The following is a 20,591-nucleotide window of genomic DNA, read 5'->3' on the forward strand; positions in this document are numbered from 1 at the left end:
CCCCTGGCTTTCTCCCCATGGAAGCTGCTAACCCAGGGCATCTTGATCCTGACTGACCCTGACCAACTTGCATCTCTCTCTCCTATTGCTAACACTGATGCTCCTATCCTAACTTTTTAGCTGACCAGGTTGTACCATAGACTCAAATCTCTGTCTCACTTACAGCACCCTTTTAAAAACCTCATTCACCCAGTCAGTCGGCAGTCCCTCCCAGCATCCTACTCCCTCTCCTTGCTGCCCAATGGAGCATTCTTTATAACATCTGCTACACATGGCACACTTAACTACACTTCGCCTTAATTTGTCTAATAAATGCAACCTTTTCTACACAACATTTCAGTGGTGGTTTACTCTAAGGTGCATAGGCAGATGGCCTTTTGCTCATCTGCTACCACAAATTATGCAGTCAAGTTTCCCAGATTTCGGGAAATTGCAGGAGTCAGCACAGCTAAAAAGGCCAATGCAATTTTAGGCTGCATCAATAGAAGTATAGTGTCTAGATCAAGGGAAGTAATAGTGCCACTCTATTCTGCTTTGGCCAGGCCTCACCTGGAATAATAGTGTCCAGTTCTGGGCACCACAATTCAATAAGGATGTTGAAAAACTGGAGCGTGTCCAAAGGAGCTCCACCAAAATGGTGGACGGTCTGGAAGCCATAAAGCCCTATGAGGAGAGACTTGGGGAGCTGGGGATGTTTAGCCTGGAGAAGAGAAGGTTAAGAGGTGATATGATAGCCCTGTTTAGGAGGGAGCAAGCTTGTTTTCTGCTGCTTCAGAGATTAGAACATGGAAGAATGGGTGCAAGCCCCAGGAAAAGAGGTTCCACCTCAACATTGGGAGGAACTTCCTGACAGTAAGGGCTGTTCGACAGTGGAACATATTCCTTTGCAAAGTTTCCCTCCTTAGAGGTCTTTTAACAGAGGCTGGATGGCCATCTGTCAGGGATGCTTTGATTGTGATTTCCTGCATGGCAGAATGGGGGTGGACTGGATGGCCCTTGGAGTCTCTTCCAACTCTGATTCAGTCTGACATGAAATGTGGTGGGAAGGCTGTACTTTTTGCCTGGCAAATAACTACTTTCTTCCCTATGTGTGTGTCCTTATTTTTTGCTTTTTCGCTTCTATTTAGAGCTAGTGGTGGAGCTGTATCCCCGGAAGCCTCACGCCGTGGAGCAGAAAGTCCTGGTTGTTCTGTGGCATTTGTTGGGTAACTTGACCAATGGCGGCTCTTTGCCTAGTGCTGGCGGAAATATCAGGACAGCCACCGCTAAGCTGTCCAAAGCGCTTTTTGCACAAATGGGTCAGAACTTGCTGACCCAAGCTGCCTCCCAGCCTCCCTACATCCGAAGAACGCTCGAGGAATTCCTTGAGCAGCCTACCTGACACAGACACTGCATACGGAGACCCCCAGGTGTGATATGGACGTTGCATGGCTACTACGGTCACGTTACTGAACAACTGACAGCAAACTGGTTTTTTTCGTGAGGGTGCAGAGATTATTCCCAAGGTATGTTTCTTGGCTGTGCCTGCGCTTTTTCTGCAGAAGCGAACTCGGATTGTTTTTAATGACTGACCATCACAGACCTTGTCTCTCCGGTTATGTCCAGAACTGGACATGGAACCAAACCAGTATAGCTCTTGCGAAAACTTCTCTGTCTTCTCCAGTGCTGTTCAGAGATCCCGCAGAATTGGGATCGGTCGTCTGTGAAAACAAAGTCAACTCTGTTCATTTGCACTCTCCTTTCAACTCGGCAACGGAGATGAGATTTTGAAATAGGAGTAGTTTTAATCATGGAATCATGTTGTATGACATGTCTTCTCATGTAGCCTTAAAAACGGGGCTGGGTGGGGAAATAATCTTCGAGAGACACATAGAAGAACAAGGTTCTGTGTGGCATTTGTGGAAAAAAAGTATTTCATTATTGAAATCATTCCCACTCATGACTGTACAGTGTTAGCTTGCTTTTGCTGCTGTTGGTGTTACTACTATTGCTTGACAGTTGGGCAGAATTTCTCTGCACACCGTTTTGTCAGACCTTTTAACAGGTTAATGAAGCATGTTGACCAAAGTTTATAGAACGTGAAAATAACTTTGAACAGATTTTGAACAACACACATCTTTTAAGAGAAATGTCACGTGTTGGATATAAACTTCCATATTTTAGTGTGAAAAACATATTGCAGGATTTTATCTGTCCCAAGATTTATTATAAAGGTGTTATCTATCCCTGCCCTGCTGTGCAGTCCTCAGCAATATAGTGCCAGTTCTTCTTCTGCTCTCAGAATTTGACATCTACAAGTACTGTATTCATTTGAAAGGAGAAACAAGTTATAAAATAAATGGATTTATTTCTGTATACCTGTGGCAATTTCTTTCTTTCTCCCCTTTCCTTGATTTGGATACAGACTTGTGAGTCTAGCTGCTCAGTTTCATCTTTAGCAACCGAAGGAGGAGGAAGCCGAAATGTTTTGCTCATGCTATACTTTTCAGTTCTGTTTGTTAATTGGTCCACCTTAGGATCGCCATAATTCGGAAACCACTTGTAGGTACACAACAACAAACAACAACAATAATTGATAGAATTATTACCAATTATCTGGTAAAATTCCACGCAGGTGAAATTCCACATCAGAAGCCTCTCTGGGCAGAGATGGGAGGGATGCCCTGCGGCTGTGTTCACATTTAATTTCTACATTTCTCTGAACACAGAACACAAGGTGGCTCCCAATACAATTAAAAAGCCATTACAATAGAACACAATTAGCACTCATTAAATTCTACTGTTAAAGTTTGTTGCTGTGTGCCTTCAAGCCCATTCTGATTTATGGTGGCAAGGTTATTGCAGGGTTTTCTGGGTCTGAAAGTGTGTGACTCCCCAAAGCTCACCCAGTGGGCTTCCATGGCTGAGCGGGGATTCGAATCCTGGTCCCCAGGGCTGTAGTCCAGAGCTCAAACCGCTACGCCACACTGGCTATCTTTATTAAAGTTGTTGTGTGCCTTGAAATTGTTTCTTTGACCTACGGCGACTCAAAGGGCATGGGTTTTTCTTGGCAAGATTTCTTCAGAGGGGTTTTTGCCCTTGCCATTCTCTGAGGCTGAGAGAGTGTGACTCACACAAGGTCACCTAGTGGTTTTCATAGTCAAGCTGGGAATCGAACCCGGGTCTCCAGAGTCGTAGTCCAGCGTTCAAACCACTACGCCGTTTTATTATTAAAGAATGAGTGGCAGAGTGGTTTGAGTGTTAAGACTATGGCCTGTTACAGACTGCCAAAATAAAGCTGCTTCAGGTCTCTTTGGAGGTATGCTGTTTAAATGATGCATGCATCCTAAGAATCCGGAAGCTGCACCAAAGCTGCACTCCAGTGCTTAGGAATGGAGTGTGGCTTTGGCACAACCTCCGGACTCGTAGGACCCATGCATCATTTAAACAGCATACCTCCAAAGAGACCCGAAGCAGCTTTATTTTTGACTCCCACCTTGGCCATGGAACTGGTGGGTGACCTTGGGTGAGTTGCACTCTCTCAGCCTCAAGGGAAGGCAAGGGCAAGCCCCTCTCTGAGCAAATCTTGCCAAGAAAAACCCATGAGAGGTACACCATAAGTCAGAAATGATTTGAAGGCACACAACAACAACAGGAGTTAAAACAGGAGCCAAAGTGCTGTAGCTACGACTCTGGAGATCAGAGTTCGAATCCCACCTCAGCCATGGAAACTCCCTAGGTGACCTTGGGCGAGTCATGCTCTTTCAGCCTCAGGGGATATTATTATTATTATTATTATTATTATTTATACAGTTGGCCCCCAGTTTTTGCAGGCGATCCGTTCCGGACCCCCCGACGCAAATAGAGGCTCACTCATACTCAAGCCTCCTAGGCTTGAATGGCGCACACCATTGGAAACACCATTGGAAACACCATTGGAGGGGCGACTGTAATAATAAGAATAAAATGTATTTCTACTCCGCCTCTGCAATAAGATCAAGGCGGCTTGCAACAGTAAAATCCATACAGTACAATACCATAAGTCTCACTATCCCTTCCCTCTTTAAAGCCAATCAACATAATAGTTCCAACATAATAATAATTAATAAAATACAGTTGAAATCAACACAATAATTAGAGACAGGAAACTGGACATCTTGAAATAGTCACTAGGAGAGTCGATGATGATGATGCTTCATTTATATAGCACTGTAGATTTACACAGCACTTTACATACAACCAGCAAAAAAAGATAAAAAATTAAACCTGCGCATGGCGCACCTTCTACAAAATAATAGCATAATAGATGGAAAATGAAATCAGTGGGACGACTGGGTCAGTTATTTGGGGAAGGCCTGTCGGAAATGTTTTTAAAGCCACCAAGATTAGTAAGGGCAAACCTCTTCTGAAGGAACCTGCCAAGAAAACCCCAGCCTTAGGGTTGCTGTCAGCGGGGAAAGACTCAAGGCACACAACAACAACAACAAGAAAACAACAACACAGGATTTGAAACAGTGGCCCCATGCAAATGTTAAGGTTCTGCAAAGGCATCTAACCCTGCAAAAAGCCTGTGGGAATGCAAAAGCCTTTCCCAGTCTGTAAGGAAGGCAGAGAAGCCAGGGATTTTGGGGGGTTGCAACTCCCATCATCCCTCACTGCCATCTGGGCAGATGGGAGTTGCCATCCAACCGCCCTTGAAGGGTTGCATCTTCCCTGCTGCTGATTTTCTGAAAGAGAAACACACAAAACATGAGGAGATATATATATATATACACACACACAAACACTCAAACACATATCTGTAATATATACATGTATATTAATTATTTAATTTCTATCCCAAGGGACCCAAGTGGCACACAATCACTGTTTTAAAAACATATTGCAATAAGAATAAAACATCAGCTTGATCAGTGGATACTAAAGACGTGAATAGAAGGAGCTTCAGTTGTTGTTGTTGTTATTGTTATTATTATATTATACTTTATTTATATAGCGCTGTAGATTTACACATTACATCTATTTCAGAAGATATGTTATTATACACAATATTAATATTAATATTAATAAATATCATCACACATTTACATCAAAAACAAACAGCAGGAGCTTCAGAACATAGTTTATAATTAATAATAAATTTTTAAACAATAACTATAAATAAGTACATAAATAACTATAAAATTTTAATATTATTATCACTATCTGGGGAGCATGGGATGGCAAGAGCTCCTCTGAGCATAGGCAGAGTGCTGAAGAAGCCAAGCAGGCAGCGAGTGGAGGAAAGCTCTGTGCGCATGCGCCTCTTTGTGCCTCCTCGCCCCCTCCCTCTCGACGGAGCCACGTGGCCACAGCTGGAAGAAAGAGGCGGGGCTTCCTCTGCGTGCGTGCGTATGTGCCTGCGCGCGCATGCGCCCCTCGGCCTCCCTTCCCCCGCCTTTCTCCTGTGCGCATGCGCCTCAGCTTTCCCGCCTGGGTTCCTGCCTGAGTGGAGAAAGGAGGCCGCGGAGGGGCCTGGTGGGCGCATGCGCAGTGGCTGCCCTCCTTCTCTGAGGCGATATAATACGACGGTCGTTCGACCTCTAGGCCCGGATCCATGGCCCTTCGCGCGGGGAGGCAGGTGAGCAACGGAGCCGAGGAGGCAAGGCGAGGGCAGGCAGAGGACGCCTCCTCCTCCTCTCCCTGAGGGGAATTGGGGCCTGGAAAGGGAAGGAGGCGTCTCCCCTCAGAAAGGCCTCGAGGAAGGAAGGCAGAGGGCCGCCCCCCCCCCTCTCTCTCTCTCTCTGGGGCTCTATCTGGGGTTATATGTGTCTATATAGGGATATAACATTGGCTCCCAGGAAGAGTGGCCCAACATCCACGAATAGGACAGCATTCATAACATCAGGAAAGGCAGCGATAAGAGACTCTTCATAGGGATATTGATGTAGACTATGTAGACTGATAGCCCCCTTAATGCGTTAATGCATCTCAGAGCAGCCATGAATAGAGATGCAGGGATGCAATAGCCATTCATAGATACAAGGATACAATACTGATTGCTATGTAGACGGATAACAATATGTCATCATATATATATATATCACTAGATGCAGGAATGCAAGATTAATTGCTCTAAAGAGAGAGAACAATGTTCATGAATCTCCATTGAAGTCTTTCTGGGAATGGAATAGCCATTAATACACACAGTAATCATACATCGCTAATATCTACAGGATAGACAGCGTTTGCTAATATAGACAGCCAAGCCATCTTCAGTAATATAGACAGTGTTCCGGAATAGGATATATTCATTAATACATCCAGGAATATAATACTGATTAATATGTACACTAATACATCGTTAATATATACCTGGATGTAATACTAATTAATATACGCAGTAAGACAACACTTATCAATATAGACAGGAATAGGATATTTATTGATATACAAAGTGATACAATATTCATTGATATATACAGGAATAGAAGAAGATTCATTAATACATACAGTAATCTAATACAGGAATACAAAATTGATTAATATCTCCATTAATGCATCATTAATATATACCAGGATGTAATACTCATTAATATACACAGTAAGACAATACTCATTAATATAGACAGGAATAATACTTATTGATAGATACAGGAATACAGTATCCAATATTAATATATACAGTGATACAGTATTCATTCATCTGTATGCAATATAGCAGTTATTAATGTATGTACAGTAATACAATATTAATTAATATATAGAAGGATAGCATATGAATGTATGCATTGATCCAGCGTCCACCAACATAAACACCAAGACATCATTCCTGTCTGCAGTAATAGCAGAGCCCCTTTTGGCCTCCTTCCCTTCCTTCCCTCAAGGTCCCCAGGGAGAGGCAGCCAATTAATGAATATTATAGTACTCTATATAACAATGCTGTTAATACAGTAATTAATTAATGGTAATCCACATCCTTTTTGAATTGTGGTGCCCAAGTGGGGCCTGACCAAAGCAGAATAGAGCAGCACTATGACTCTCCTTGATCTCTAGACTCTATGCTTTTATTGATGCAGCCTAAAATTGCATTGGCCTTTTTAGCTGCCGCATCACACTGTTGACTCATGTTCAACTTGTGGCCTACAGTACTTGGACTCCTAGATCCCTTTCACACAGATAAATCTCCTTAAACTAGGTGTCCCCCATAATCCTGTATCTGTGCATTTCCGTTTTTGTCTACCTAAGTGCAGAATCTTACATTCCCATGTATTGAAGTCTGTCCCAGCTTTCTAGTCTATTAATGTCGTTTTGAATGTTGATCCTGGCCTCTGGGGCATCAAAAAACCAAAGAGTGCAACAGCTTCCATAGAACCTTTTGGCACAAGGCAAACTTGATGGATTGACTGACTGACTGACTGTTATTTCTTTACTTACTTTAATGACATGCTGCCTTTCTTCCAGGCTGGGAGCCAAGGCAGCTCTATGAACTTTATGAACCTTGTACCTTTCAGATGCTTTGGATCACAACCCCCATCATCCCCGAGCCATTAGAGCCAAGGAGGAGTTCTTGTAAGGGAGAGAGGGAGGAGGAAGGGGCTGCTTCATCCTCAACCCTCTCTGGCTTTAATCCAGTTTGAGACCCCTTTCACTGCCCTGGCTCAATGGTAGGGAATTCTGGGAGCTGTCGTTTTGTGGGACATTGACCCTTCTCTGTCAGAGATATCTGGTGGGGCCATAATAAACTACAGTTCCCAGGATTCCCTAGCACTGAGCCAGGGCTGCTAAAGCTGTCTCAAACGGGATTATTTCTGTGGTGTGTTTTGGAGTCAAGACTCTGTGGAGACCAGGGTTCGAATCCCAGCCCTGGCTGTCCTTGGGGAACCACACTTGCTCAGACTCAGTGGAAATCCTGCCAAGGGAAGCCCAGGGTATGGTCCTCAGAAGTAAGAAACTGCTTGAAGACGCACAACAACAGTCACAATTGTCCGTATATTTATTTTATCTCGATATTTTATGGCATGCCTTATCTCTGAGGATCTCTATTTGGAAGAGTAGAGTCATTTGAAAAAGAATTGGAAGCTCATTCAGCCACTTTGTGCTTAAGAAGAAGGGGATTGAAAAGCCAGCTGGAATCGATTAAGGCTGTGCTAAAGGAGTGAAATCCGGCCCAGAAGGCTCTCCTAAGGAGTTGCTTGGGGCCAGTTGGGCCTCTCAGGGGAGCATCATGGGAAGTGATGTGGGCCATAATGTGTATTTTAGATGCTGGGACCCAAGGGGCACTTGCGGGTGCCTCGTCTCCTGATAAATCTCCTCAAAGGCTTGAAAAACTTTCCCAACCCTTCTTCAGCCTCAACACTGAATCCTAGAGTTGGAAGAGACCCCAAGAAGGGCCATCCAGTCCAACCCCTTTATTCTGCCATGCAGGAACTCTCAGTCAAAGCATCCCTGACAAATGGCCATCCAGCCTCTGCTCAGAGGCCTCCGAAGAAGCAGGCTCCACCACAATCTCTAAGGGAGTGTGTGTTCCAGTGCGATGTGGCCACTAAAAAGGCCAGTGCAATTTTAGGCTGCATCAATAGAAGTCTAGTGTCTAGATCAAGAGAAGTAATAGTGCCACTCTATTCTGCTTTGTTCAGACCCCACCTGGAATAATGCTGTCTCCAGTTGTTCCCCTTCCCTGGTTCCTTGGTGGGAAGAGGGGGTGATGGTTCCTGCCTGTTGCCCCATACTGGTTTCACCCTTTGGCTGAGAGTGTGGCAGTTGGGGCATCCCATGGCACACACAGGGGGCAAAAGGGGGTACAGACCACCTTTGCTCCCTTCGGGTGAGGAGGTCAACAGCTTTATAACTCATTCTACACTCATTTTGTTCAGCATGGGGAATGGGTTTTGATGCTGCCGCTCTCCCCACTCTTCCCCAAGGCCTCTGAAAAGGAACCATAGCATCTGAACAGTTTCTCTCTTCCCTTCTCTCCAGCCATCAGCTCCCCCACCACCCAGCTTTCCCTGGGAAGGGCTGAAAGCTCATTTTCTCTTCTCAAAACAGGTACAGCTCATGCTGGTTGTGTACAAATCACTTGAAAGAATTTCAAAACTGTCTTTGCTCGGGAGAAGGAAAAATCCCAAGAGGGTAGGGAAAGGAGACTGTTGTAGCCCAGGGGCTGGGCAGCAAAATCAAAAGAGAGGAGTCATGCTCATATCCACAAGTGTGTGTGTGTGTGTGTGTGTGTGTGTGTGGGGAAGGGGGACTAAATCAAATAATAATCTTCGTCAATCCACCAGAATAATTTTCTTTAAAATGCGGAGGAGCTTTTGACTCTTCCTCCGGTTGGCTGCCTGTTAGATAATCCATCCAATTCTGGGCGAAATGCAGGATAGAAAACCTTGAAATAAATAAAATAAATAAGCAGGAGGGTCCCCCCTTCCCCCCCCCCCCCAAATGGGGTCCCTTTCCTTCCTTGGGCCCTGAAAATGGAGACAGGATATCAGCAGAGAAGCCACGCAAGGCTCCTTTAACTCATGTAGAGTAAGACCAAAGCTTGGTTACAAGGAAGAAGTAGGAGACAGAGCCGCCATTGTGTGTAAGGAAGTTGGGCTCCTCCCTGGTAGAGGTTTTGTTCCTTTGCTGTGCACCTTGGTTTTGATGTTTAGTATAAAATAGTGTCTGGCATAAAGTGTGTCTGCTGAGTAGTTTTCTCAGTTCTACAATTTTAAAAATCATAATATTGTACTGTATAGATAACCATTGTAGCTTAAATGTACGAGAATAGATATTTCAAAGGTAACAAAAGGATGGGATTATAGGGAAGTACCAGAGATACTCAACTATAAATCGACCTCATATATAAGTTGACACAAGGCTTTGGGGCCTAAATTATGGATTTTGATATGGCCTGTAAATAAGTCGCGGGTGAAACTTAAAAGAGGCATCCAACAAATGATTTAACAATGAAGGAAAGGAAAACAGTGGCAAAAAACTTACAAAATTCCACCTGGTATAACTTTGTGCTCACAGTAAAGACTAGATAATAATAGTAATAGTAATAGTAATAATAACTTTTATTTCTTACCTGCCTCTCCTCATGGCCCAAGGTGGGTTACAACATACGGTAGTTAAAACACAATTATTACATAAAATACACACATTGAATCTCTATGCAGTATTTATATTAGAATACGTAGGATAATATTTAACTATAAAAGGTATGCTTACAATGGCTGTGAGAATAGAGGCAGGCGGCCAGTGCTTCTGCAGGACAGACTATACTCTTGCCTTTCCCCAGAGAATGCTTTCTTTTTTATACACTTCCGCCCTCGATATTCATGGGATTCAAGTGTATCCACGGTTTGAAAATATCTTAAAAATATATATTCCAAAAAGCACACCTTCATTTTGCCATTTTATATAAGGGACATTATCTTACTACACCATTGTATATAGTGGGACTTGAGCAAGGATTTTGGTATCTGTGGGTTGTTCTGGAGCCAAACCCCGGCAGATACCAAGGGCCCACTCTATAAGAGTTTAAGTACAGTACTGTACAGTACTTGCAGAGACTTGGGAATAAATCAACTCAGTTTTTTTGAATCCTTTTTTGGCTAAATGTCTAGAGGGGACTTATATGCAGTACATACAGTAATCCTTCATACTGGGAGTCTTCCTTCATACTGCTGTTTATTGTTCCTTTTCAGTGTCTCTCCAGAACACTGGGCACTGAAAAAAGAGAGGGAGAGGCTGAAGACAGGGTTCCTTTCCACAGGGCCAGAAATCTTGTGTTAGAGGAAGGAGTCAGACAGAGGAACAGGTCTGGGAGCAGGTGAGGAACTGGGGAGAGCCGTGGGGGCAGGCTCTAGGGTGGGTAGATGTGGAAGTAGAGGGGTGGCTGGGCTCTTGCCTAGAGGCACACAAAGGCCGTGGCATACATAGAAAACAACGTTGCTGAAGGTTTGCCAGAGAATTCTCTCTTTGACTGGTCTGCGGCTTAACAGTCTTCGTTGTTCCATAGCAAAGTGTGTTGAGTATACACAGGTTCCCTTTTTCTAGTCTTGCTTGGTAGTTGTGCCTGCTTAAAACAACATAGAATCATAGCGTTGGAAGAAACCCCGAGGGCATTCCAGTCCAACCCCCTTCTTCTGCCATGCAGGAACTCTCAATCAAAGCATCCCCATTGACAGATGGCCATCTAGCCTCTGCTTAAAGACCTCCAGGGAAGGAGACTCCACTACTCTCCGAGGAAGGAGTGTGTTCCACTGTCAAACAGCCCTTACTCTCAGGAAGTTCTTCCTAATGTTGAGGTGGAATCTCTTTTCCTGGAGCTTGCATCCATTGTTCTACGTCCTGTTCTCTGGAGCAGAAGAAAACAAGCTCGATCCTTCCTCAATATGACGTAGAATCATAGACTCGAGGAATTGTAGAGTTGGAAGAGACCACAAGGCCCATTCAGTCCAACCCCTGCCATGCAGGAACTCTCAATCAGAGCATCCCCAGGATCCCTTCAAATATTTAAACAGGGCTATCATATCACCTCTTAACCTTTTCTTCTTCAGGCTAAACATCCCCAGGTCCCTGAGCCATTCCTCATAGGGCTTTATTGTTTTCAGGCCCTTCATCATTTTGGTGGCCCTCCTTTGGACATGCTCCAATTTCTCGACATCCTTATTGAGTTGTGGAATCCACAACTGGACACAGCATTCCAAGTGAGGCCTGATCAAAGCAGAATACAGTGGCACTGTTACTTCCCTTGATCTAGACACTATTCTGATGTAGACATTGCACAACACAGCAAAGCCATCTTGAGTCCTATTTTTGGATGAAAGCCAGACTGTAAATTGAATGAATTCAATATGTAGTGGGCCTTGACTGGCTATTTGCCCTTGTAGATTTAGGCTTCATTCACAGATAGCTAAACTGCATGTAACACTGAACTGTGGTTTAATACTGTTTGTCATGCATGAGCTGAAACAAGGCTGAACAAGACTCACATTTGCATGCGCTGCCTAGAGAAGGACTCCAGTATCATTTGCATTTCTCTGAATCTTGGCTCATTCTTGTAGCTGAGACTGTGCTGCCATCTTCAAGCACTGGGCTTTGAATTTGGCTGACTCTGAAACTCAGTAGCATTGGTTGTAAATAAGTTTCAGGCAAAATGGAATCAAACGCTTCCTCAGTTTCACTCCGGTTCCTACATATTGCACTGATACTACGCTTAAGACCAAAATATAAAGATGTTTTGGTTCTTCTGAGAAACTGGAGCGTGTCCAAAGGAGGGCGACAAAAATGGTGAAGGGTCTGGAAACCATGCCCTATGAGGAACGCCTTAGGGAGCTGGGGATGTTTAGCCTGGAGAAAAGAAGGTTAAGAGGTGATATGATGGCCCTGTTTAAATATTTGAAAGGATGTCATATTGAGGAGGGAGCAAGCTTGTTTTCTGCTGCTCCAGAGAACAGGACCAGGAACAATGGATGCAAGCTCCAGGAAAAGAGATTCCACCTCAACATTAGGAGGAACTTCCTGAGAGTAAGGGCTGTTCGACAGTGGAATGCACTCCTTCCTCGGAGGGTGATAGAGTCTCCTTCCTTGGAGGTCTTTAAACAGAGGCTGGATGGCCATCTGTCAGGGATGCTTTGATTTGGATTTCCTGCATGGCAGAAGGGGGTGGGACTGGATCAGGGTCCTTGTGGTCTCTTCCAACTCTATGATTCTATGAAGTATGCTCTTGTCCCCGTTACACTCCCTGTGAGATTTTTTCCCCCGTTAGCTTTAAATATAGTGACATTTTGTTCTAGCAGCTTTTATTTTTGTGAGTCACGCTGAGGATTGTGGAGGAGGCTGGCTAGAAGTTTATGAACAGTTTTTGGCTTATAAACTCTCCCTTCTGTCCTCTAGCTCCTTTTCTCTCTGTTAGGAGATTATGCCATAGTACATAATGCTTTAAGATGTTTTGTTTCATCTGAGGATAATAGAAATCACATTATTTTTACAAATTATTATCAGAGCTGCCAAGCATTTCGGAATCATTCATTGGTAACTGAAGCGCTTTTAGGAATTGAATCATCAAGCACTAGGATTTTTTCAAGCCCCAACTTAACCCCGACTGATCTTTGCAGTAGACCCTTTCTGTTGGTGGGATGGTGACCCATAGATTGGCCTGCCTGCTGATCACCATGCCCCCTATTATTCAGTAGTGCTGTGTGCACACATTTTGAATGCTGATTGGTGTCATCTGCTGTAACACAAAATTCAGGAAACTGAAAACAGAGCAAAGAATTAACAGAGGACCTAGTAATTTGAAAAGCCATAAGTTTATTTCCAATTGTCGACAAAGGAAACATGAACTCAGTGGAATCCATGTTCCAAAAGCTGAGGCCTCGAACAAGACAAAATGGCCTAATTTGATAGTCAATTACACAAAGAAGCTCCTTCATCACATCTCATGGGCTAATTACAATTTAAACATACAGAATTCTTACAATCAAGACAGAGATATATGCATACATTAAAACTGTAGTTTCTACTCTTTACTCCTCCCCCAGGAATTCAGTAGCCTTCCTTCTGGATGTCTTTAAGCAGAGGCTAGATGGCCATCTGTCAGGAATGCTTTGATTTGGATTTCCTGCATGGCAGAATGGGGTTGGACTGGATGGCCCTTGCTGTCTCTTCCAATTCTATGATCAACAATGTCTCCTTATCTTAAATTGTGTGTGTTATGTCTTGTTCTGCTGGTGCCAGCTTATTACAGGTCACGATGCACTTATTACTACTTTGCTCCAGTTTCCTAGTTTTCAAGCCTCATTTTAAAACCATTTTTCTTTTAACCAAAGTGACTCCATCTTTCTATAGCTTTCTGTTATAACAGGAAAATTATACTACTTCACTGCAAATTGGAATAAGCATGCCTTCTATTCTTTCATCGAAGTCATTGACAAAGATGTTGAACAGCAGACTCGGCCCAGGACAGAACCCCACTGGTCACTTCTCTCCAGGATGAAGAAGAGGAGCCATTGCTGAGCACCCTTTGGGTTTCATTGGTCAATCAGTTACAAATCTACCTGACAACATCTAAGGGTAGCCGTGTTGGCCATTTAGTAAAACCAATAACTTCCAAACAGTGATACCTTTATTGAACCAATGAAAATGCACAATTACATGTTGTAAGCTTTCGAAGTCACACTGGCTTCTTCAGGCAAACAGGAGAAAGAAAATGAAGGTGTTAATTATAGACCTGCATTTTCTGTTTCTGATCTTAGATCAGATGGTAGGGAGGACTATCTGAAGACTGGCATCTCCCCCTTTGGCCTTTAGGGTCACTGGGAGATTTTCAAAGTCACGGAAATTTAATGTCTATTTGCAACTCAAAGAAGATGCAAAGACTTCTTGAAAAACTCAGTGGAGACTGCGGCTTCACAAAGGAAGGAGACATACTGGATTCCAAGGAAACATCTTCTTTGAGTTGCAAATGGGCATTAAATTTCCTTGACTTTGAAAATCTCCCAGTGCCTGCATGGCCAAAGACGAAGGTGCCAGCCTGCACATAGCCCTCCCTCTCATCTGAACTAAGACTAGAAACAGAAAATGCAGGCCTGTGATTAAGATCTTTAATTTCTTTCTCTTGTTTGCCTGATGAAGAAGCCAGTGGGACTTTGAAAGCTTGCAACATGTAGTTGTGCGTTTTAGTTGGCCCACTAAAGGTATCATTAGTTTTTTGTAAGTTTTTCAGACTATGTGACCATGTTCTAGAAGAGCTTATTCCTGACGTTTTGCCAGCATCTGGGACTGGTATCTTCAGAGAATGCTGGCGAAACGTCAGGAATAAACTCTTCTAGAACATGGTCACATAGTCTGAAAAACCCACAGAAAACTATGGATGCCAGCCATGAAAGCCTTCGACTTCACAAAGGTATCATTGTTTGGATGTTACTGAAATCCACCTGACAGTCGCATTGTCTAGCCCACATTTTACTAGCTTGCTGACTCACCTTGCTGGCCACAGGTGTTGTTGCATAGCTTTTTTTAATCATTCTTCTCCATCGCTGTGCTCTGCCTTATCTAGTCTTGTGTAATAAAGATTTTACTTTTGGTTCTGAAAAACCTTTGGTTCTGAAACGTTGCTTAGGATGTGCTTCTCAGGCAGAAACGCTGGGAACTGAAATGATTTTGCTGTTCCAGTTACAGCAACGCTCTGCTTGGTCAGTATCATTTAACTAGCATCTTAGTTAGAGATTGCTGAAGAGGAGGTACCCTTTGGCTTAGAAGCCCTGTGGGAGGATACCCCCATCAAGGCCTGACAGGTAGTTTGCCCATCTTGATTCAAGTGTGTAGTGGATGCTTCCCCAAAGGCTTTGGTCTTGCAAAGTTAGGAACCATCACAGAAGTGATACATGGCCCTCAGGGATGGGTTTTTTTGCCATTCCCTAATGGCAAGCTATCTCCACTTGGCCAAGATAGGATCCATTTCTTCTGCACTGCGGTGTGGCATAAGGGCTGCTGGGGCTACAACTGGTGGCAGAGTAGGAAGATGAGCATCCTTTGACTAGAGGAGATTCCTCTCTTTGCGTGACAGGGCTAGTGTCAACAGCTTCTAGAATCTGGAAAATGTACAGTTCTAACTCTATAATCATTTACAAAATGATATTTGTGGCTTTGATTATTCACGAACTTGGTTCATATGTTCTCTCTAGGAATCTCTAGGTCCTTCAGTGCAACTCTATCTGCCAGAAGTTGACCATAGATTTCTGCTGGAGGACTATAGCTTGTCCATAGAAATTCTTAGAGATAACACTTATATAGGCATTTTTAGGTCCTCCAGCATAATTCTATGACCAATTTCTGGCAGAGGTTGACCATAGAGTTGCACTGAAAGGCCTAGAGATTTCTAGAGAGATGTTTCTTAAGTTAAAAACAAATAGTGTGTTTTTATTTGACATTTTCCCCCATCCACGGGTGTACTTCACCCCTAACCCCAGCGAACCTGGAGGGCCCACTGTAGTTGGATTTGACAAGGAAGTCTATGGAAGAAAGGCTTAGCCAGAAGCACCTGTGACTGTTAGTGTTATGTAGTCCAGGTTTGGTAGGACCTCTTCTCTCCCTTTTCCTGGGTGGTCTTTGTGAACGGAGAATGTGATTATTCCATGGTTTCGAGGGTTTGGGGGACTTGGGTGGTGCAGACGCATACAGTAAAGAAGATGACAGCTGAGGCATGTCAGACAGATTTCAGCTGGGTAATATAGTTTCTCTTGGCAGGAAGATGAACAATTCAGTGGTAGGAGGAAAGACGTCTCTCCTTGGGTGCTGATCAGAGAGATACCTCCAGTGAGGCTGGAGTGAGAATATCTGGCTCCCCCATAGTTAGCTTTAGGCTCTTGGGAAGTGTTTGAACTGCTAATTGAAGACTTTCCGTTGGCGGGCTGCTGTGTGTGCTTATGCACACCTGCACATCTTTGAGAGCAAGAGAGCAAGTGTGTATGTGACTGAATTGCCTTGCTCCGCTCTTAATCACCATAGCAGAGTGGCTGACAGGTTTATGAACAAAAATCACAAATCCTACATTTTGAGGATTGTCATTACAGTACTTTGTTTTTGCAATGAATGTGTAGGGAAAACAGTATAGCCAGCATAGTCTGAGCTGATGAAAATGTATGCAGGATGGCGAGGAGGTCCATAAGGTCAGCTATGACAGAGTTTTGTGTTGCTTTAGGACATGGAATAATTCTCTTTGCCACTCTTTTGGGCTGAAGAGCAGGTTATAAATACTTTAAGTAAATTTATTTATTCCCTAGCAGGGTTTTCCAGATCATTGCCCGAAATGGCTTTCCTTGCTCTTGGTATTTTGGTCATACCTTCCTTTTGGCAGAATAAGTTCACTTGCTCTCTGGATCTTCACAGGCGCATGGTCAGTCTTCCCCGTGCTCCAACACCAAATTGGTACGCTCAGGCAGACGTCCTGGGAAAAAGGATATTTCTGTTATGAAGCCAGTTCTGTTAAGCCAAACCTTGTTTTTGATCCCCAACTTGTGTTTCACTGTCAGCTGGGACAGGCTGGCAGCTGTTTACTCTTCAGATAGTGTTTTGCACATGCACTGTCTTGAACACCTTTGTGTGTATGATGGTGAGCTGGTTCTGGCTCTATTGCTTTGGCATGTTATCCCCATTCCAGCCTTTGCTTAGGATGCTTTCCTCAATTCATAGATGGGATGATGAGGGTGACTACTGTCAGTTGTCTTTCTTTGGAAATCTTGTCCCCTACCCAGTGATGATGGTGATGATGCTTTTCTGCTTCTACAGGCTATTTTATAACAGAACAAAGGGTGGTTTGGTCGCTATGCAGAGTTCAGATCCTAAGGACGACAGCACCGACTTGAAAAACGAAAATATGGGTAAGGACAGTGAAGCAAAGGGTGAGAAGCCAGCTGATTTTAGCACAGAGATCATGAGTGTCACAGAAATGGAGCAGTCCCCTGATAATTCTCCTGCGGCAAACACTCAGGAAGAGGCTCCTCCGCAGGACAGTGAAATGCTGGACACTGAACCAGAAAAGACTGCTGACTCCGAGCCTTCGTTCCCTCCTGACTTTGAAAAGTTCTGGAAGGTGGTTGAAACCAACCCACAAGATTTCACAGGCTGGGTCTATCTCCTGCAATATGTAGAGCAAGAGGTGAGTAGTTCCATCTTTTCCTCCCTTAGCAGTATTTTGCAAATAACTGGTATTTCCGTAAGTCACTTTTGCTTTTCACTGTTTTTTGCTGTTCTCACTCCCAAGCCATCCTGGACTGTTTAATCCTTGATTGAGGGACCAACAGGAATCCCCAGGTAAGGCTAGGAAGGGATCCTGCCAGAAACCCTAAAGATCTGCTGCTGACTGTGGACAGTGCTGACCAAGGCAAATCAAGAGTCAGTAGAATTAGCAGTCTGTTGTGCAGTGGTTTATATCTTGCCTTTTCCTAAATACTGAGACTGAAGGTAGCTTAACAAAAATTTAAAAAATAACCAGCAGCTAAAAACACTTAGAGAGACCAAAGAAGAAATAAATAAAAAGTTGTTATTAAAACGAAGTTAAGAATTAGAACCATTTAAAACAAATCAGTTAAAAGTCTAAATATAATAATACAGTCGCCCTTCCGTTTTCGCAGATTTGACGTCCGTGTCCCTCGCCCGTTTGTGGGCGGAAAATGGGGGAGGGACAAAATGGGGCACGTGCCGCTATTCAAACCAGTGGGGCTTGAATAGAGGCGAATTTCTGTTTTCGCAGGGGGGGCAGAATGGATCCCCCACGAAAATGGAGGGGCGACTAATCAAAACAGCATTCTGTTTTGCAGAAGCCTTACAGTCAATTCCTAAAGGCATCTTGGGACAGAAAAGTTCTCTCTTGCCTTTGGAAGGACGGTGAATCATAGGATCGTAGAGTTGGAAGAGACCCCAAGGGCCATCCAGTCCAACGCCCTGCCATGCAGGAACTCTCAATCAAAGCATCCCCAACAGGTGGCCATCCAGCCTCTGTTAAAGACATCCAAGGAAGGAGACTCCACCACTCTCTGAGGGAGTGTGTTCCACTGTGGAACAGCCCTTACTGTCAGGAAGTTCCTCAGTGTTGAAGTGGAATCTCTTTTCCTGTAGCTTGCATCCATTGTTCTGTGTCCTGTTCTCTGGAGCAGCAGAAAACAAGCTTGCTCCCTCCTCAATATGGCACCCCTTCAAATATTTAAACAGGGCTATCATATCACCTCCTAACCTTCTCTTCTCCAGGCTAAACATCCCCAGCTCTCTTAAGATATTCCTCATAGGGCTTCATAGTTTCCAGACCCTTCACCATTTTAGTCACCCTCCTTTGGACACGCTCCAGTTTCTCAATGTCCTTTTTGAATTGTGGTGCCCAGAACTGGACACAATATTCCAGGTGGGGCCTGACCAAAGCAGAATACAGTGGCACTATTACTTCCCTTGATCTAGACACTATACTTTTATTGATGCAGCCTAAAATTGCATTGGCCTTTTTAGCTGCCACATCACACTGTTGACTCATGTTCAACTTATCGTCTACTTGGACTCCCAAATCCCTTTCACATGTACTTTCATTCAGCCATGTGTCTCCCATCCTATATCTGTGCATTTCATTTTTCTGCCCTAAGTGCAATACCTTAAATTTCTCCGTGTTGAATTTCATTTTGTTAGCTTTGGCCCAGCTTTCTAGTTTATTCAGATCATTTTGAATCTTGATGCTGTCCTCTGGCGTATTAGCTATTCCTCCTAATTTGGTGTCATCTGCAAATTTGATAAGTATGCTCCCAATTCTGTCATCCAGGTCATTGATAAAGATGTTGAATAACACTGGGCCCAGGAGAGAGCCCTGTGGGACCCCACTGGTCACTTTTCTCCAGGCTGAAAAAGAGCCTTTGTTGAGCACCCTTTGGGTTCAGCCGGTCAACCAATTACAGATCCATGTAACAGTTGCCTTGTCTAGCCCACATTTTACAAGCTTGTTTGCAAGTATGTCATGGGAAACCTTGTCAAAGGCCTTACTGAAATCCAGATATACTATATCCACAGCATTCCCTTCATCTACCAAGATGTTCATTTTATCAAAGGAAGAGATCAGATTTGTCTGGCATGACTTCTTTCTCTGAAACCCATGTTGACTTTTTGTGATGATGGCATTGCCTTCTAGATGTTCACAGACTCTCTGTTTAATGATCTGCTCCAGAATCTTTCCTGGGATTGATGTCAGACTAACTGGACGATAATTGTTGGGATCCTCTCTTTCCCCTTTTTGAAGATGGGGACAATGTTTGCCCTCCTCCAGTCTGCTGGGACTTCTTCTGTTCTCCCAGAGATGATGATGATGATGATGATGATAATAATAATAATAATAATAATAATGATGATGATGTTTATTTATATACCGCTTTTCCAAATTAGATCAAAGCGGTGTACAACAGGAAGTACAATACAATATCCAAAGTCAAAATAAAACATAACAGGCCTCTCTCCCCCTCAAGATGGTGGTCAAAGATTATTGCCAATTGCTCCGATATTGGTGATTTCCCCATTTTTCCATTTCTTAAAAATGTCCTGTTTAAAACTTAGCTCAGTTGAAAGTTCCTTAGTCATCCATCCTTGTTTCTTGAGCTGAAAACCGCGTATGAGGCAGGTGCACTATATTCAGATGAATCTTTTTGGTCTTGTAGATAGTATATATGCCATTGCACATGGATCATTTGTCTAAAGATTAAGTTTCATTTGCTAGTTCTGACAGAAATACAGTCAGCCCTCCATATCCACAGATTTTTTTATCTACGGATTCAAGCATCCATGGCCAGAAAATACTTTGAAAATATAAAAAAATTAAAAACTAAATCCAAAAAGCAAACATTGATTTTGCCATTTTATGTAAGGGATGCCATTTTACTCTGCTACCGTATTTAATGGGACTGGAACACCCACAGAATTTGGTATCCATGGGGGTCCTGGAACCAAACCCCTGAGGATACCAAGGACCCCCACTGTAAGTTCTTACTGAAATAATGTGGCATCCAGAATTATTTTAAAGCACCTGGCAGGCTCATAATCACCAACCTGCAAAGTGTTCTCTCTCTCTCTCTCTCTCTCTCTCTCTCTCTCTCTCTCTCTCTCTCTCTCTC

At 43.6% G+C, this 20,591-nt stretch overlaps 2 protein-coding genes across 5 annotated transcripts in view; both read left to right on the top strand.

The window, feature by feature from the left end:
* Window positions 1–2,355, top strand: part of TOGARAM1 (TOG array regulator of axonemal microtubules 1) — a 43,308-nt gene extending 40,953 nt beyond the window's left edge. For all 3 annotated transcript variants that reach the window (XM_042465934.1, XM_042465951.1, XM_042465943.1), the window contains one exon: window positions 1,128–2,355. In XM_042465934.1, coding sequence (XP_042321868.1) covers window positions 1,128–1,381 — 254 coding nt within the window. In that variant the 3' untranslated portion in view covers window positions 1,382–2,355. The remainder of the gene's footprint in view (window positions 1–1,127) is intronic.
* A 3,100-nt stretch (window positions 2,356–5,455) lies between these two features.
* Window positions 5,456–20,591, top strand: part of PRPF39 (pre-mRNA processing factor 39) — a 42,024-nt gene continuing 26,888 nt past the window's right edge. The window contains exons 1-3 of one of the 2 annotated variants that reach the window (XM_042453825.1): window positions 5,461–5,599; window positions 10,653–10,777; window positions 17,242–17,611. In XM_042453825.1, coding sequence (XP_042309759.1) covers window positions 5,576–5,599; window positions 10,653–10,777; window positions 17,242–17,611 — 519 coding nt within the window. In that variant the 5' untranslated portion in view covers window positions 5,461–5,575. Of the gene's footprint in view, window positions 5,600–10,652; window positions 10,778–17,241; window positions 17,612–20,591 lie in introns of both variants that reach the window. The other variant, XM_042453833.1, reaches the window with a different exon arrangement.

This window comes from Sceloporus undulatus, chromosome 1 (assembly GCF_019175285.1).
Source record: "Sceloporus undulatus isolate JIND9_A2432 ecotype Alabama chromosome 1, SceUnd_v1.1, whole genome shotgun sequence".
Classification (NCBI taxonomy): domain Eukaryota; kingdom Metazoa; phylum Chordata; class Lepidosauria; order Squamata; family Phrynosomatidae; genus Sceloporus; species Sceloporus undulatus.